Raw genomic sequence first — 13,162 nt, forward strand, 5'->3', positions numbered from 1 at the left:
AGAGTCCTAGAGTTTAAAACCCATCATCTACGCTGACCTCCTGTGTATCACAGGCCACCCACCCTGCACCCCACACTGAACCCAGCAACTGAAATTAGACCAAAGTATCACAGCCCACAGAAAACTAGACTGTTTTGTGCCACAGGCTGAGAATAGGAAGGACCAAGGTGCACCAGTGCCCAAGGCCCCTGTAGTGATGGGAAAATTATTAAGTGAGATACACCCAGGTAATCCTAGCAAGTGACCTGCATCCATATGCTGCAGAGGAAGGTGAAAAATCTCTGAGGTCACTGGGGGAAATTCCTGCCCCCACCTATGGTGATCGATTAGATCCTGAGCACTTGAGCAAGAACCAGCCAGCCAAGCACCTGAGAGAGAAAATGCTGGGTGCCACCTCAAAGCCCTGCCCCATCCCATCCAATGTCCCATTTAAAGTCATGGCCATCCCTGATGCTTCAGAGGAAGGAGATTTAAAAAAATAACAGAATACTTGGGGGGGAATCCCTTCCTGACCCCTGTAGGTGGCCAGCTTCAACCCTGAAGCATGAGCTTTTTGGATAATAAGGTATACACTAGAAATGAGCCTCCTAGCTGGTGAGCCTGCCCCCTACCACCAGATATAACTAGAAGATGAGAAATAAAATCCCAGGGAGGGAGAGGAATTGTTTATGGTGCCCATGAGGTATAATTAGGATTAATTGCCCCAAGGAGAAGGTCAGTTCTCATAAAGGATAGTCTACAAGGGGAGATGGTGGAAGCCTCAGTGAGTCATTTAAAACCAGGCTTCATGCCACACTGGGCAAACAGTGAGCAGAACCATCCTGCATTGGCTGAGCAGAATGGACTAGATCAGTGGTCTCCAAAGTGGGGTGCACAAGAGGATCCTTCAGGGTGCACAGCAGGAGGAGCGCCGCCGGAGCAGCGCCGCTTCGGCAGTATGGGCGGCTTTTTGTTTGCTTGTTTTTTGCTTGGGGCGGCAAAAATGGTAGAGCCGGCCCTGCGGCGCGGCAGGGGGTGCATGCTCATCATTTTTTACCGATAGGGGGTGCGTGATCAAAAAAGTTTGGAGACCACTGGACTAGATAATAACCTACTAGGCCCTTTTCTCATTCAGAAGAGTGGCATGGTCAGCGTAAAAGGGCATCACAGAGACTAAGGCCTGGTCTACACTACGACTTTAATTCGGATTTAGCTGCGTTAATCCGAATTAACCCTTCACCCGTCCACACTACAGAGCCAGTTAATTCGAATTAAAGGGCACTTAAAATCGATTTCTGTACTCCACCTCGACGAGCGGAGTAGTGCCTAAATCGATTTTGTTAATTCGAATTAGGGTTAGTGTGGCCGCACACCACCGAATTACTGTGGTTAAAGTAATGGAGTAGTGTGGCCGCACACCACCGAATTAATGTGGTTAAAAACCGAATTAATGTGCTTAGTGTGGCCGCGCACAATCGAATTTATACAACCTGTTTCCCAAATTCGAATTATCTAAATTCGGATTAATCCTGTAGTGTAGACATACCCTAACTAGGTGGATCACAGAAGAGAAAGAGAGCGTGTGTTACATAGATACAGGGGTATAGATAGTGTGTGTAGAAGGAGCGGAAGCCAGGAATTGACTTCGGCTCTGCCACAGAAGTGGGTTACACCCTGCGTAACCTTGGGCAAGCCCATTCCTCTGTGCGTGCCTCAGTTTCTCATCTGTAAACCGGGGGTGCTGGTGTGTGTGTAATACCCTGGGAAACCCTCCCAGCGTTACCTGGGCAGCCCTGCTGCAGGCGGGCTCTTACCAGGGCTGGGACTGGGAGACCTTCCGCATGTCATGATCTGGGGGTGTCGTGGCAGCTGCCCGGGGGTCCTGGGTCAAGGCAGGGCCCTGGCACCAGAGGAAGCCGGGTTTGCCATGTACCCCGGAGCCCCCGGCTGGACACAGCTCCCCCACTGCAGCTCCCCCTTGCCCTGCAGCGTGGGGAGCTCAGCCTGGGCAGAGAGAAACTACAACTCCCAGCCGCCCCTGCGCGGCCCCGCCCCGCCGCCCCGCCCCGCCCGCGGCGGCTCCTTTGTGTCTCCGAAGCAGAGAGCGAGGCTGGCCGCGGCCGGGGCGGCGCGCGCGTTCGGCTCCCGGGGGGCGCCGGGTGCTGCTGCTGCTGCGCGCGCGCGGCCATGAGCGCAGGTGAGCGGGAGCCCGGGTGTCCCTGCAAGCGGCGGGGCCGTGCACGGGACGCCCCGAGGCCAGGCGGGGCTGCTGCATGCGGGGCGCGCTGGAGGCAGCGCTTCGCCCTGCCCGGCTCTGGCTGCGAGGCGGGAGCTCCGCCGCCGGGGGAGGGAGTTGCGCTGGCCCCAGCTGGGGTAAGAGCCTGGGCGCTGCCGCCCTGCGCCGCCCTGACAAGGGTGCTGGAGCCAGCAGGCTCTTGGGGCGCAGCTGGTGGGACGCTCCTGGGGAGGGGGGGGGGTAACATCCTACTGGGAGCATTGCGGGGCGGGGACATGAATAACCTCCGAGCGATGCGAGTCCGTTCCGAGTCTCTGCTCCCAGCCCTTCCTGCCCCACCTCCTGGGGGGCTTGGCTGGGTTGGTTGGGTGGCGGTTGACGTGCAAACAGTTGGGAGCCTTTGGGAACAAGCTGTATCTCCACCCGCCAAAGAGGAGAATCCGTTTCATTCACACACACGTGCCCCCCCTTCTCCCCCAGGCTCTGGCAGTCTGTCCTTTGAATGATCTACTTGTCTGTCCTTCTTTCCCCCCGGCTTTCTTCAGTGATATTCGGAATGGTGTTTTAGACCCTGATTCAGGAAAGCATCACTGTTAAAGACAACACTTCAGCATGTGCCTAACTTTAAGCACATACTGAAGTGCTGGCCCCCATTTTGGCTGACTCACTGGGGAGTGAATCATAGATTATTAGGGTTGGAAGGGACCTCAGGAGATCATCTAGTCCAACCCCCTGCTCAAAGCAGGATCAATCCCCAACTAAATCCCCAAATGGCCCCCTCAAGGATTGAACTCACAACCCTGGGTTTAGTAGGCCAATGCTCAAACCACTGAGCTATATCATTTGGGCATGCCCGGGGTTAACACACCGGCCCTCTCAGGCGCGCAGGCTGCTTTGCGGGGCAGGAGGACTCATGCCACAGCGTTACCACGTCCCGGAGAGGGCACGCACCTGCTTGGTTTCAAGTATCAGGGGGTAGCCGTGTTAGTCTGTATCTACAAAAACAACAAGGAGTCCGGTGGCACCTTAAAGACTAACAGATTTATTTGGGCATAAGCTTTCGTGAGTAAAAACCTCACTTCACGAAAGCTTATGCCCAAATAAATCTGTTAGTCTTTGGGTATGTCTACACTACGGGATTAATCCGAATTTAGATAATTCGAATTTGGGAAACAGGTTGTATAAATTTGATTGTGCGCGGCCACACTAAGCACATTAATTTGGTTTTTAACCACATTAATTCGGTGGTGTGCGGCCACACTACCCCATTAATTTAAACACAGTAATTCGGTGGTGTGCGGCCACACTAACCCTAATTCGAATTAACAAAATCGATTTAGGCGCTACTCCGCTCGTCGAGGTGGAGTACAGAAATCGATTTTAAGTGCCCTTTAATTCGAATTAACTGGCTCTGTAGTGTGGACGGGTGAAGGGTTAATTCGGATTAACGCAGCTAAATCCGAATTAAAGTCGTAGTGTAGACCAGGCCTTTAAGGTGCCACCAGACTCCTTGTTGTTTCTGCTTGGTTTGCGTTTCTGGGGCTGCTCCACTCAACAGCCCTCCCTTGCCAAACGGGGGAGCAGGGAACGGTCAGGTGCCTTGGGCTGAGCTGAGTCTCCCACACTTCTCTGAGCAGCAAAGTTATTTCCCGGGGACTGTCTTGTCCCATCCCTTGCGTGTCTTAGTTATGGCTTAGAGCCTTCCTATCCCTTTACAATCACACACTGACCCTGGGGCTGCTACCGAAGTCACTTAGGCACCAAACTGACATTAGGAAAGTCTTGATGTATTTTTAGCTGGGTTTGAATATGCGTTCCCGGCTCCTGGAGGGAAAGGGTGGCCAGTCAGCCCGCCAGGGATCTAGAGAGCGTTCTGCAGCAGGTCCTTAGATGACAACCTAGGATCTTCCACCCTGGAGTCTCTCTTCTCGAGTTGGAAACTGCTACTGAGAGCAAAAGGGGAGGTGGCAGCTGAGTCCTAGAGCTGTGACCCTTGCTGGGCGGTTTAGCACTTACTGTTTAAACTAGTGGATCTCGTGGCATGGAGGTGACCCCAGCGCACCGTTTGTGATCAGGCGCAGCACTGCTGGTGAGCTGCTGCCTCAGTTTCCCCTCACCCAGGGTATAAACAAGTCCAAGCAGCCCTTTCTAGTAGTAAAGAGCACCCTCTTTGGAAGGTGTTGTTTAGTTAACCAAAAAGGACAACAGGGAAACGAACAAAAGCTTCAGTCAGCTACTCCATCAGGAATTCCCGGCCGTTTGATCGGGGCGTGAGAGTGCTCCAGGGCTAGTGGGGTGAGATAAGACTGAATTCCCTGCCTGGAGCTTGGGCCTCTGCTGGGCGTTGGGCCGGATGCCAGTCTTCCCCAGACAGTGCACTGCTGTTTACTGAGCTCTCCAGGACATCCCACACCCAGTTCATTCTCCTGGGCTGCTCCAGTGCCTTGCCTGGCAGCCTGTGTTCTGGGCCTGTTCCTCTGTCTGTGAGCCTCGCTCTCCAGGGAGATACCCCTGGGAGCAGTTGCAGGCTTCCAGCCTGAGCCCTCCTAAGCCTTTATTAGGCCCAGACGCTCATTACCTAATTAACTGCCACCCAGCTATGTAGGCAAGTAGCCCCAGGGGGATCTGGGTTGGCTCATTCTCCTTAGTGGAGTCTGTGGTACGTAGGCTGACCTCCCAACGCGCATGGCAGGAGGCAATCTAGCTATAACTGGTCCAGGAAGGTGGGTTCTAACACTTAGTCTACACTTAAGTTTAGCTATTTCATTTGGGGTCTGACTTTTGTATCTCTGACGTAGCCGTACCGGTGTAAGCCCGAGTGTGAACATGGCGATGTTGGTATAACTGACATCGCTTGGGCCGGGTGTATGCAACAGACTCTTGCTGGAGTAAGTTCTACTAGCCAACGTGCAGTTTTGTCAGCATGTGCTGCATCCACACTCTGCCGATACAGGATATTGGTATAGCTATACTGGCAAAGCCTTCCCCGTGCAGCCCTGGTTTTATGCCAGTCTCCCAAACTGGCATAAGCTGTACCCGTATAAGCGCTCATAACTATATAACTGAATCCTTGCTCAGAGGGGTTTGCTGGTTTAACTATTAACTACCCTGAGAGAATTATACTGGACAAAACCTTCCTAGTGTGGACAAGGCTTACCCAGTTGGATACACTGCAGCCGCAGGCTTTAGGAATGCTGAAGAAAACAGATTTGGTTTTGTTGCTTTCAGTTTTAAAGGGCCACTGCCAACTTTATTATTTATTTATTTGCTAGTTTTAAAAAAATTCCAGTATCTGACAGAATCCTCCAATAAATAGTAAGTCCTGGAACTTTTTAAACATGCTCTTCAACGAGAGAGAAATTGTTCAGCTAAGGCCCTGATCCTGCAAAGACTTGCATGCTGGACCGTAAGCACCTGCATAAGGCTTTCCGGATGGTGGCCTGAGTAGACAGGAAGCAGTGAAACTGATGATAAAGTTCTGTTGAATGCACTGAGGTAACAGCCTGGAAACAAATCAAATCAGTTTCATAGATTTTTTTTTTTTCTCATTATGATCTTGTAGTCTGACTTCCTCCATAACCTAGGCCAGAGAATTTACTCCGTGAAATTAAAGGTGTCCCCTTAAAAGCTGAATTTTCTTATGCTAATCAGGGATGCATTGATAATATCTGATAAATGACCTCTGGATCAGGGAGCCTTTTTACTTCTGTTACACTGGAAACATCCACTGCGTTTTACATAAATGTACAGAAAACAGGGGTTCCTGCCCAAAGCGGAGCTGGTACCCAGGGTCAGATTGGATGCACCATTCTGCAAAAACTCCTACCTGGAGGTCATGAACCTCAGTCAGAATTTCCTCTTTGCAAGAGGAATCAAAACCAATAATGAACCTAAAGTTCCCTTTGGAGAAGTTTCATGTGCTGCATAGAAAACAGCTGGTCAGGGTTATTCTTGGGTTCCGCCCGCCGCCCCACTCCTTATACCAACTGACTTTGGCAGAACTGAAATCTTGTAATGAGAAAGGAAATGGTCACCCAAAATGTACTACCTCTGTACTTCATAATGGGTTTCAGTTCTTAGCTTCCGCGTAGCACATCACAACAATGATGTGAGAAGGTAAATGATTTGCATAGATGCCTGTAGTCTTTATGGTAACAGACTGTGTGCATTAATATTGTTATAAGAAAGGGACACAGTGAGCGGGAATTTGTCTTTCTGCTGTTCTAAATGAGCCAGTCAAATGCGCTTTGAGTGAATAAACCACTAAGTGCTGGTGAGACCCCGAAGGTTCCCCACAATTACATTAATCCAGTCAAGACTCTGGTGAATCAAGGAATGTGCCTTGTAAGTGATTGGGATGAATTTGCTGCTCCTGGGAAAGAGAGAAGCTGATAGCAATGGCGGGGACCAGCCTTACTAATGACAGGTCCTCTATAAACTTCCCAAGTGGTGCTTGACCAGTGCATCTCAGTGCTGAGCGGCAGTGCCCAGTGTAGGATGTGAATACAGGGCGCTCTGGGTCGCAAGCGGGTATCAGCATGTTCTGAAAATCCAGGCCTCCTTCAAGGTGTCTAAACTTGGGATCCAGAATTCTTAGTCTTGGAAATCTTGGCTGTAGACAAGTTGAGGTGTAGGGGCTGTTCTTGGATGTTTGTCTGCGTGTTACTCAGAACATCTGCAGTAGGGAACACGTGTATCTACAGCACAATCTCTAGCGCGTGGTCCAGCGGTTAGGGCAGTATTTGGGAGACCTGGATTCGAGTCCCTGCTCTGCCACAAACTATCTGGGTGACCTTGGGCAAGTCATTTAGTCTCTTTGTGGCTCAGTTCCCCCTCTGTGCAATGGGGATAATAACTGTGCCTTGCCTCACAGGGGTAGTGTGAGAACAAATATATTAAAGACTGAGGCACCCACATCCAGTGGTGATGGGTGCCTTATCCCTTAGCTAGCTAGAACATGCTGGATCATTCTAATGGAGGTGGGGAAAGGTCTTGTTTTAGCTGGTGAAACTGAGGGAGGAACCTAGGTTTCAGCTCAACCAGCCAAATTGAGGGATAACTCCAACTTGCCCTGTTTGCACTAAGATTCTACAGCGTGAGAGAAATCATGGTGCAACCCCCCTCACTTTCCCTAGGGTGGACCAGGCCATTGAGTTGTCTGTTTCAGAGGGAGGAAGCGACTGGTTCCTGCATGGCTCAGATGCAGGATCACAGTCCTGGTATTGACGTCCTCCTATTCGAGCTGATGGCTGTGTGACGTACAACAAGACCGGCAGGTGTCTTTCTGCAGCAGATGCATGGATGTAGTGGGCCCCGGGGATGAAAGGAAACGGCTCACGCGTCGTCATTGTCCTTGTGTTCGTCCCGAATGTACGTGTTCTAAACAGCGTGGTGAATTTTGACCTCCGGCTTGATTGCTGTAGCTTTCTGTATCGAAGAGTGAAGCCAAATGGCCTGGGAAAAGCTTGAACTGGTACAAAGCTCAGCAGATCAGCTGGTTAACAGTGCTGTGAATTCATTTCCTACCCCCCCCCCTCCCCCCCGTGCTCTGCTTCTGCACTGACTGCCCGCTATACACAGAGTCCACGTCAGGGTCTTTGTCCTAATAGCCAAAGCCCTCCTTTGGGTCTGGCCAAGGCGCTCACTCTGCAACCAAGACACCCACGTTCCACTGGAACAATGAAACTGATTGTGGAGCTGCACGGGGCAGTACTTGCCCCTTGAAGCTGTTGTTTCAGGCTCTCTCCAGACTCTGGCATCAGGTATGCTTGGTTTGTGTTTTCAAGGTTTTCTTCTCGCCATAAGGGTGAGAGTTGAGATTCGGGAGCACAAAGGAATGAAATACACAGGGTCCTGGCCTTGAGCATATGCAGTAGCCCCCAGATCTGTTGCAGAGGGGGAGGATAATGTTCAGCCCTGCCCTGCAGGTAATGGTGGTGTTGATTCAGAAGGGGGGCGCTCGACCTCTGAATCAGTACTGAGCCAGTGCCTCAGTGCAGGGCTGGTGGGCTCTGCTGTAGGACCCATCTTTGGGATAATGCATAGACGAGGTCCCAACCACTTGTGTTTGTCTGAGATCCCACAGCCCTCTCCTCTCAAGAATTGGCTGAATTGCATCTCTGGTTACTGCATTCTGGGTGATACCTAAACTTCCCCTTTAATTTTAGCTGGTTAAGATATTCCTCACTCCTCCCACAATGTATGTGGCTGGTTAAAACCAGGCCATGTTCCAGCTGTGAGCTGACATGATAGAGCTGCATCTTGGCTCTGGATCTTGCAAATACAGTAGAAGAGATTATCCCTACTTGACCAGCAGGAGAGAAATGGTCTTTAAGGCCGTGCCACCAGCTGCCCCATCTTGCCATGCCACCTAACCCAGTACTTCTGTTTGAATAACCCTTCCTATCACCCTACAGCTGAGGATCTCCAAGCACTTGGCAAACATGAATGGATTAAAGCCTCCCGCCTCCAAGACAAGTATTACCCTCCCCCCTTCTGTAAAATAGGGATATCTCTCAGTGCCTCGGAGGCATTAAAGGTCAGGCAGGAAGCTTGTGTTCGAGTTGGGAACAGAGCCCAGATCTCTTGATTTGCAGCCCTGGGGCTTTAACCACGCAGGCATTCGCCCTCCCTCCCTCCCTCCTCCCCGCTTATGAGAAGAGGCAGCTCTTCCCAGGGCTCTAGAGCTGGGTTGCCGTTGGAAAGCCCCAGGGCCAAGCCCAGCCCGAGGAGTGTGCTGAGCCTACAGCTGCAGGGCGCTCCGAGCTCGTGGCAGTGGGCATGCTCTGTTGGGACTTCCCTTCCGCAGTGGCACTGCAACTCTCCCACCCCCACCAAACAGGACCTGAACTGCCTCCTGCGTGCCAGCCCTGCCTATTGCCCCTCCTTTAATGGGAAATCGTCCCCCCCCCTTCCTGCTAAACAACTCCCGTGTGCCTGACCCGCGCCCGGGTGCACTGCGTGGGCCACGCACGACCGGAGCCCCTGGGGGGACTTGGCGTGTCTTAGCCCCGGCCCGCCTTTGGGCGGGTCGTGGAAGAACAAGAAAGAAGCCCGAGAACTAAGCTGCCGAGGAGCAGGTTCTCTGGATCCAGCCCCCCGTGTGCTCCTGCAGACATGCCTCCCCGGCCTGGCAGCCGTTTTGCAGGCCGTGCTACATGGAAATCATGAGATCAGCAAACAAAAGGACCCCGGTTTATTTTTAAGGAAGGCTTTAAAAAAAAAAAAAGTCCAGTTGCAACGTCCCGAGTTTCCAGTATTGACCAACGCAGAACGGTGTCTCGGCCGCGCGCCGTACATTCTCCTGCTCAGTCCTTGATGCAAGAGCAAAAGGGAAGTAAGTTACAGGCAGAAGGTCACGTGTGGAAACCCCAAGCAACTGTGGGCCGTTTGTGAAACATCCCTAAGTAACAGCAGCTGCTTCTGTTAAAGTGCCGGCTCCGTCCGCAGCTGTTCTTGGGGCTGGCAGATGTGCGGTTCCTTGAGTCCGGGTCCATGTGACGCCTAACCAGTTATTCCTTCCAAAGGATCTAAATATCCTCAGTCAGCCTTGTCTGAGGCTCATTTGCTTGTGAAATATCTGTCGGGGAGGTTCCTGCAAAGTGTCTCTGGAGCCTTCAGAATCCTGGGCTATGTGTTACCGGACCCTGGCCACTCCGCTGCTTCCATCATTACCCATAAGCCTTTGCTCTGATCAGCTGATGCTAGTCTCCTTGTCTTGCCTGTACCTAACTAAGGCCCACAGCCAGAGGCTTGGGGGTGTTGATCAAGGTGGAGGGCTCTAGGTTCTGGCAGTGGTAATTCAACACTTCCCTTTGCCTAGCATTGGGCAATCTGCTTTGAAGCGCCCCCTGCCCAGGAATCCGGAGTCCAGGACTTGCGGAGTTAAACCTTTTACCCTCATCTCCTGCACTAATTAACTCAAGGGGAGTTTCTCCTCACTCCAGGCCTGGCCCTGGTTGGTGACTAGGTGATCTAAAGAGCCACCCAGTGCGAACAAGAGCTCAAGGTGGGATGAGTCTGGCTCAATATCGTTAAGCTCCTGCAGCTATAACGAGGGCGATGCTCTGATCCTTTCTAATCCAGAGGCACTAGACTGATTGTGTAGCTACACCAAGTCTGGAGGCATCATGGGGCCTAGTCTCCTTAAGACCGACGTGCTGTCCTTGACTTTAAGGATCTGCGGGACGATTGGGGTGAGACCCAGATACAGCCTGGTCCTGTTTTATTGGTAGAGTTGGGTGCTGAACCAGGGCCAGGACAGCTGGGATTTCCAAAGGGATGTAGGGGAATTAGGCACCCAAGTCCTATTGCTTTCTTCTTCTGCCCAAGGTGTTCGGGGACAGGGTTTAAAGTCGTGTCTGCGCAGCAAAGCAGAACTAACCAGCGTGGCGAAGGTGGTGTTTTCAGCCTTGTCTGCGCTAGGGGATTCTTACAACAATTCCCCGCCGTTGTTATCTCAGAAGCTGCCGCAAGATAGGGTGCTCGTTGAGTAATACACGGCGTGGGCTTTTTTCATAGTCCAAGCTGCCCAGTAGAGGGCACCCTTCTTCTGAAACAGATTGTAATCAGAGGGCTCGTGCTGTGTGACCCACGAAAAGGAATGGGAGGGGGGCGAAAGAGCCTCTTTGCTGTCCAGGCAGGCTGCCCACGCTGGGTTACAAAGCGGGTAGGGAAAGCGGGCTGCACCCGGCACAGGAGTAATGAGTGGGTGGAGCCTTCGCTCCACCTACTCCGCATAGCAGTCCCTGCAGCAGAGCTGGTGTGGAGTGGGACGTGAGCAGTGCGGGGGAAAGGAGGGACACGGCTTAGTACCCCCCACTCCAGAGCAAGTGGAAAGCAGACACCGAACGATTATTTGTATTGCAGTAGGGCCCAGGAGCACTAGCCACGGAGCAGGCCCCCGTTGTGCTAGGCGCTGTACGAACACAGAACAAAACGACGCTGCCTGCCCCAAAGAGCTGACCGGCTTGTGACCGAGTCTCCTGGGCCAGTCCAGCTGCATGCTGCCCTTTGCGCTGGGCAGATTGCAGCATTACTATCCCCAAACAATTGTCAGTAGCGGTCAGTTTATTCCTCCACCCACGGCGGCCAGGAACACTAAATTCCATGTTAAGTCAGACAGCAAAAGGGAGAGTTAAACATTTGCTGGGTCGCCCGTATCAGCCACAGCCATCCTCTTTGGACTGTTCCTTACCTGATAAGGAGACGGGAATATGCTAAAGTAACTTTATTGCTTTTTATCTCTGCTCCTGCCTTGGTTAGGTTTGAAAACAAGGGAGTGTTTGGGCTTTATGAACTTCCTGCTAGCGCAAAGATCTGTCCACTAGTCCCACGTGGGAAGTAAACAGCCGTGTCTGTCAGATGTTCCCATACCCTGGTTCCAGCCAAGGTGTACAAATGTAGCTAGGAAGCAATTAGGCAACAGAGCTGAAATTGACAAGCCTGCTGGTAGAGAAATACTTCCCCACCACCACCCCGAAGTACTGCTGGAAATCATGGGCCCCCCGCGAGTGTCTGAGCACCTCGCCAGCCATCACTCTCATTCTTTTACAACACCCCCGTGTGAGATGGGAGTTTTATTATCCCCATTTTACAGAAATGGAGAGCGTAGGGGCCAGATTTGTAAAGGTATTTAGGCGCCTAGTTCCCATTGATTTCCATGGGCGTTAGGCGCCTCCGTATCTTTAAAAATTTGGCCCTCAGTGACTTGCCAGAGGTCACAGGAGAACTCAGTGGCAGAGCCGGGACCTGAATCCAGATCTCGCATCCCGCCCCGCCCCCAGGTCTGGTGCTGTAACCCGACAGCCCCGCTTTCCTCCTTGTTCCTTTGACTCAGAAACACAGGCCTCTTCCAGCTATGCTAAGGCAGCGTTTCTGGTAAGTCTCATTGCGTGTGAACGTGCCGCCGGAGGAGAGCCTGATCTCTCGCATGCATTCATGTATCCCTCCTTTTCTCCCCCCATTCCCACTGCACCCTGGTTTCCCACCTCTCTGCGCACAGGGCATGGGGCGACCGAATCGGGGACGCCCGAGAGAGCTTGCTGCATAAACAACCCGACCAGACAATGAGCATTGCTAACCTGCGGGGGTTGCTGCTCACCCTCCAGCTGAAATTTGTGCTTTTTTTATTCATCCCGGTAGCTCTTGTACCCTGTGTTCCCTTTGTGGTGGGGTGCCGCTGGTGCTTCGGTCGTCCCGACAGCGCTGCGTTTTGTTTGGTCTCCCACAAACGAGGGCTGCTGATAGCAAGCCCAGCCCCTTAAATTCTCTCTTAAAAAGCAAGCGCTGGATGCATCTCGCATCTCCCGCCTACTCCTGGCTCTCCCCATCTTCTCCAGCAACAATTGGAAAGAGGGTCGTTCCCCTTGGGATACTTAAAACTCTGGGTGCTCACATGGCAGCAGGTGCAATCACAGATACAAGGACTTCCCACTGAGCAAAGATCTGGCCTGGATTGGGAGAGGAGAGGGAGCTCGAGAGTTAATATCTTAAAAAAAAAAAGAATAAGGGGGCTCATTTTTAATTAGGGTGCTTTAAAAACCATTTAGCTGGAACGCCCACATGTGGAGGAAGGTGATGCCCGAGCCTAAAGGCTAATCTTGTGTTTAGAGCCTGGCGCTGGGAGTGGGGAGATCTGGATTCTTTTTCCAGCTGACCGTCACTTCCCTCTCTGTGCCTTAATTTCCCTGTCGGTAAAATCTATGTTAGGTCCCATGCAGCCTCCATTACCATCGAATCTGAGCATCTCATGATCTTGAATGGATTTATTCTCTCCAGCAGTGTCTTTGTAAAAGAGATGTTGTCATTTGACCACAGGTTATTGGACTTGAGGCAGGAATCTCCTGGGTGGAATTCTCTGGCCTGGGCTATACAAGAGATCAGACTGGATGATCATAATGGTCCCCTCTGGCCTTTAAATCTAGGACTCCCTTAGACAACCCCCTC

General features: G+C 52.0%; 1 protein-coding gene across 1 annotated transcript in view; it reads left to right on the forward strand.

Moving 5' to 3' along the window:
- Positions 1-2,120: 2,120 nt before the first annotated feature.
- ATP13A2 (ATPase cation transporting 13A2) overlaps positions 2,121-13,162 on the forward strand; it is a 65,954-nt gene continuing 54,912 nt past the window's right edge. Inside the window, exon 1 of the mRNA XM_024206402.2 lies at positions 2,121-2,176. Coding sequence (XP_024062170.2) covers positions 2,167-2,176 — 10 coding nt within the window. The 5' untranslated portion in view covers positions 2,121-2,166. The remainder of the gene's footprint in view (positions 2,177-13,162) is intronic.

The sequence above is a fragment of the Terrapene carolina genome, unplaced genomic scaffold (assembly GCF_002925995.2).
Source record: "Terrapene carolina triunguis isolate 2854851 unplaced genomic scaffold, T_m_triunguis-2.0 Scaffold714, whole genome shotgun sequence".
NCBI classification, from domain to species: domain Eukaryota; kingdom Metazoa; phylum Chordata; order Testudines; family Emydidae; genus Terrapene; species Terrapene triunguis.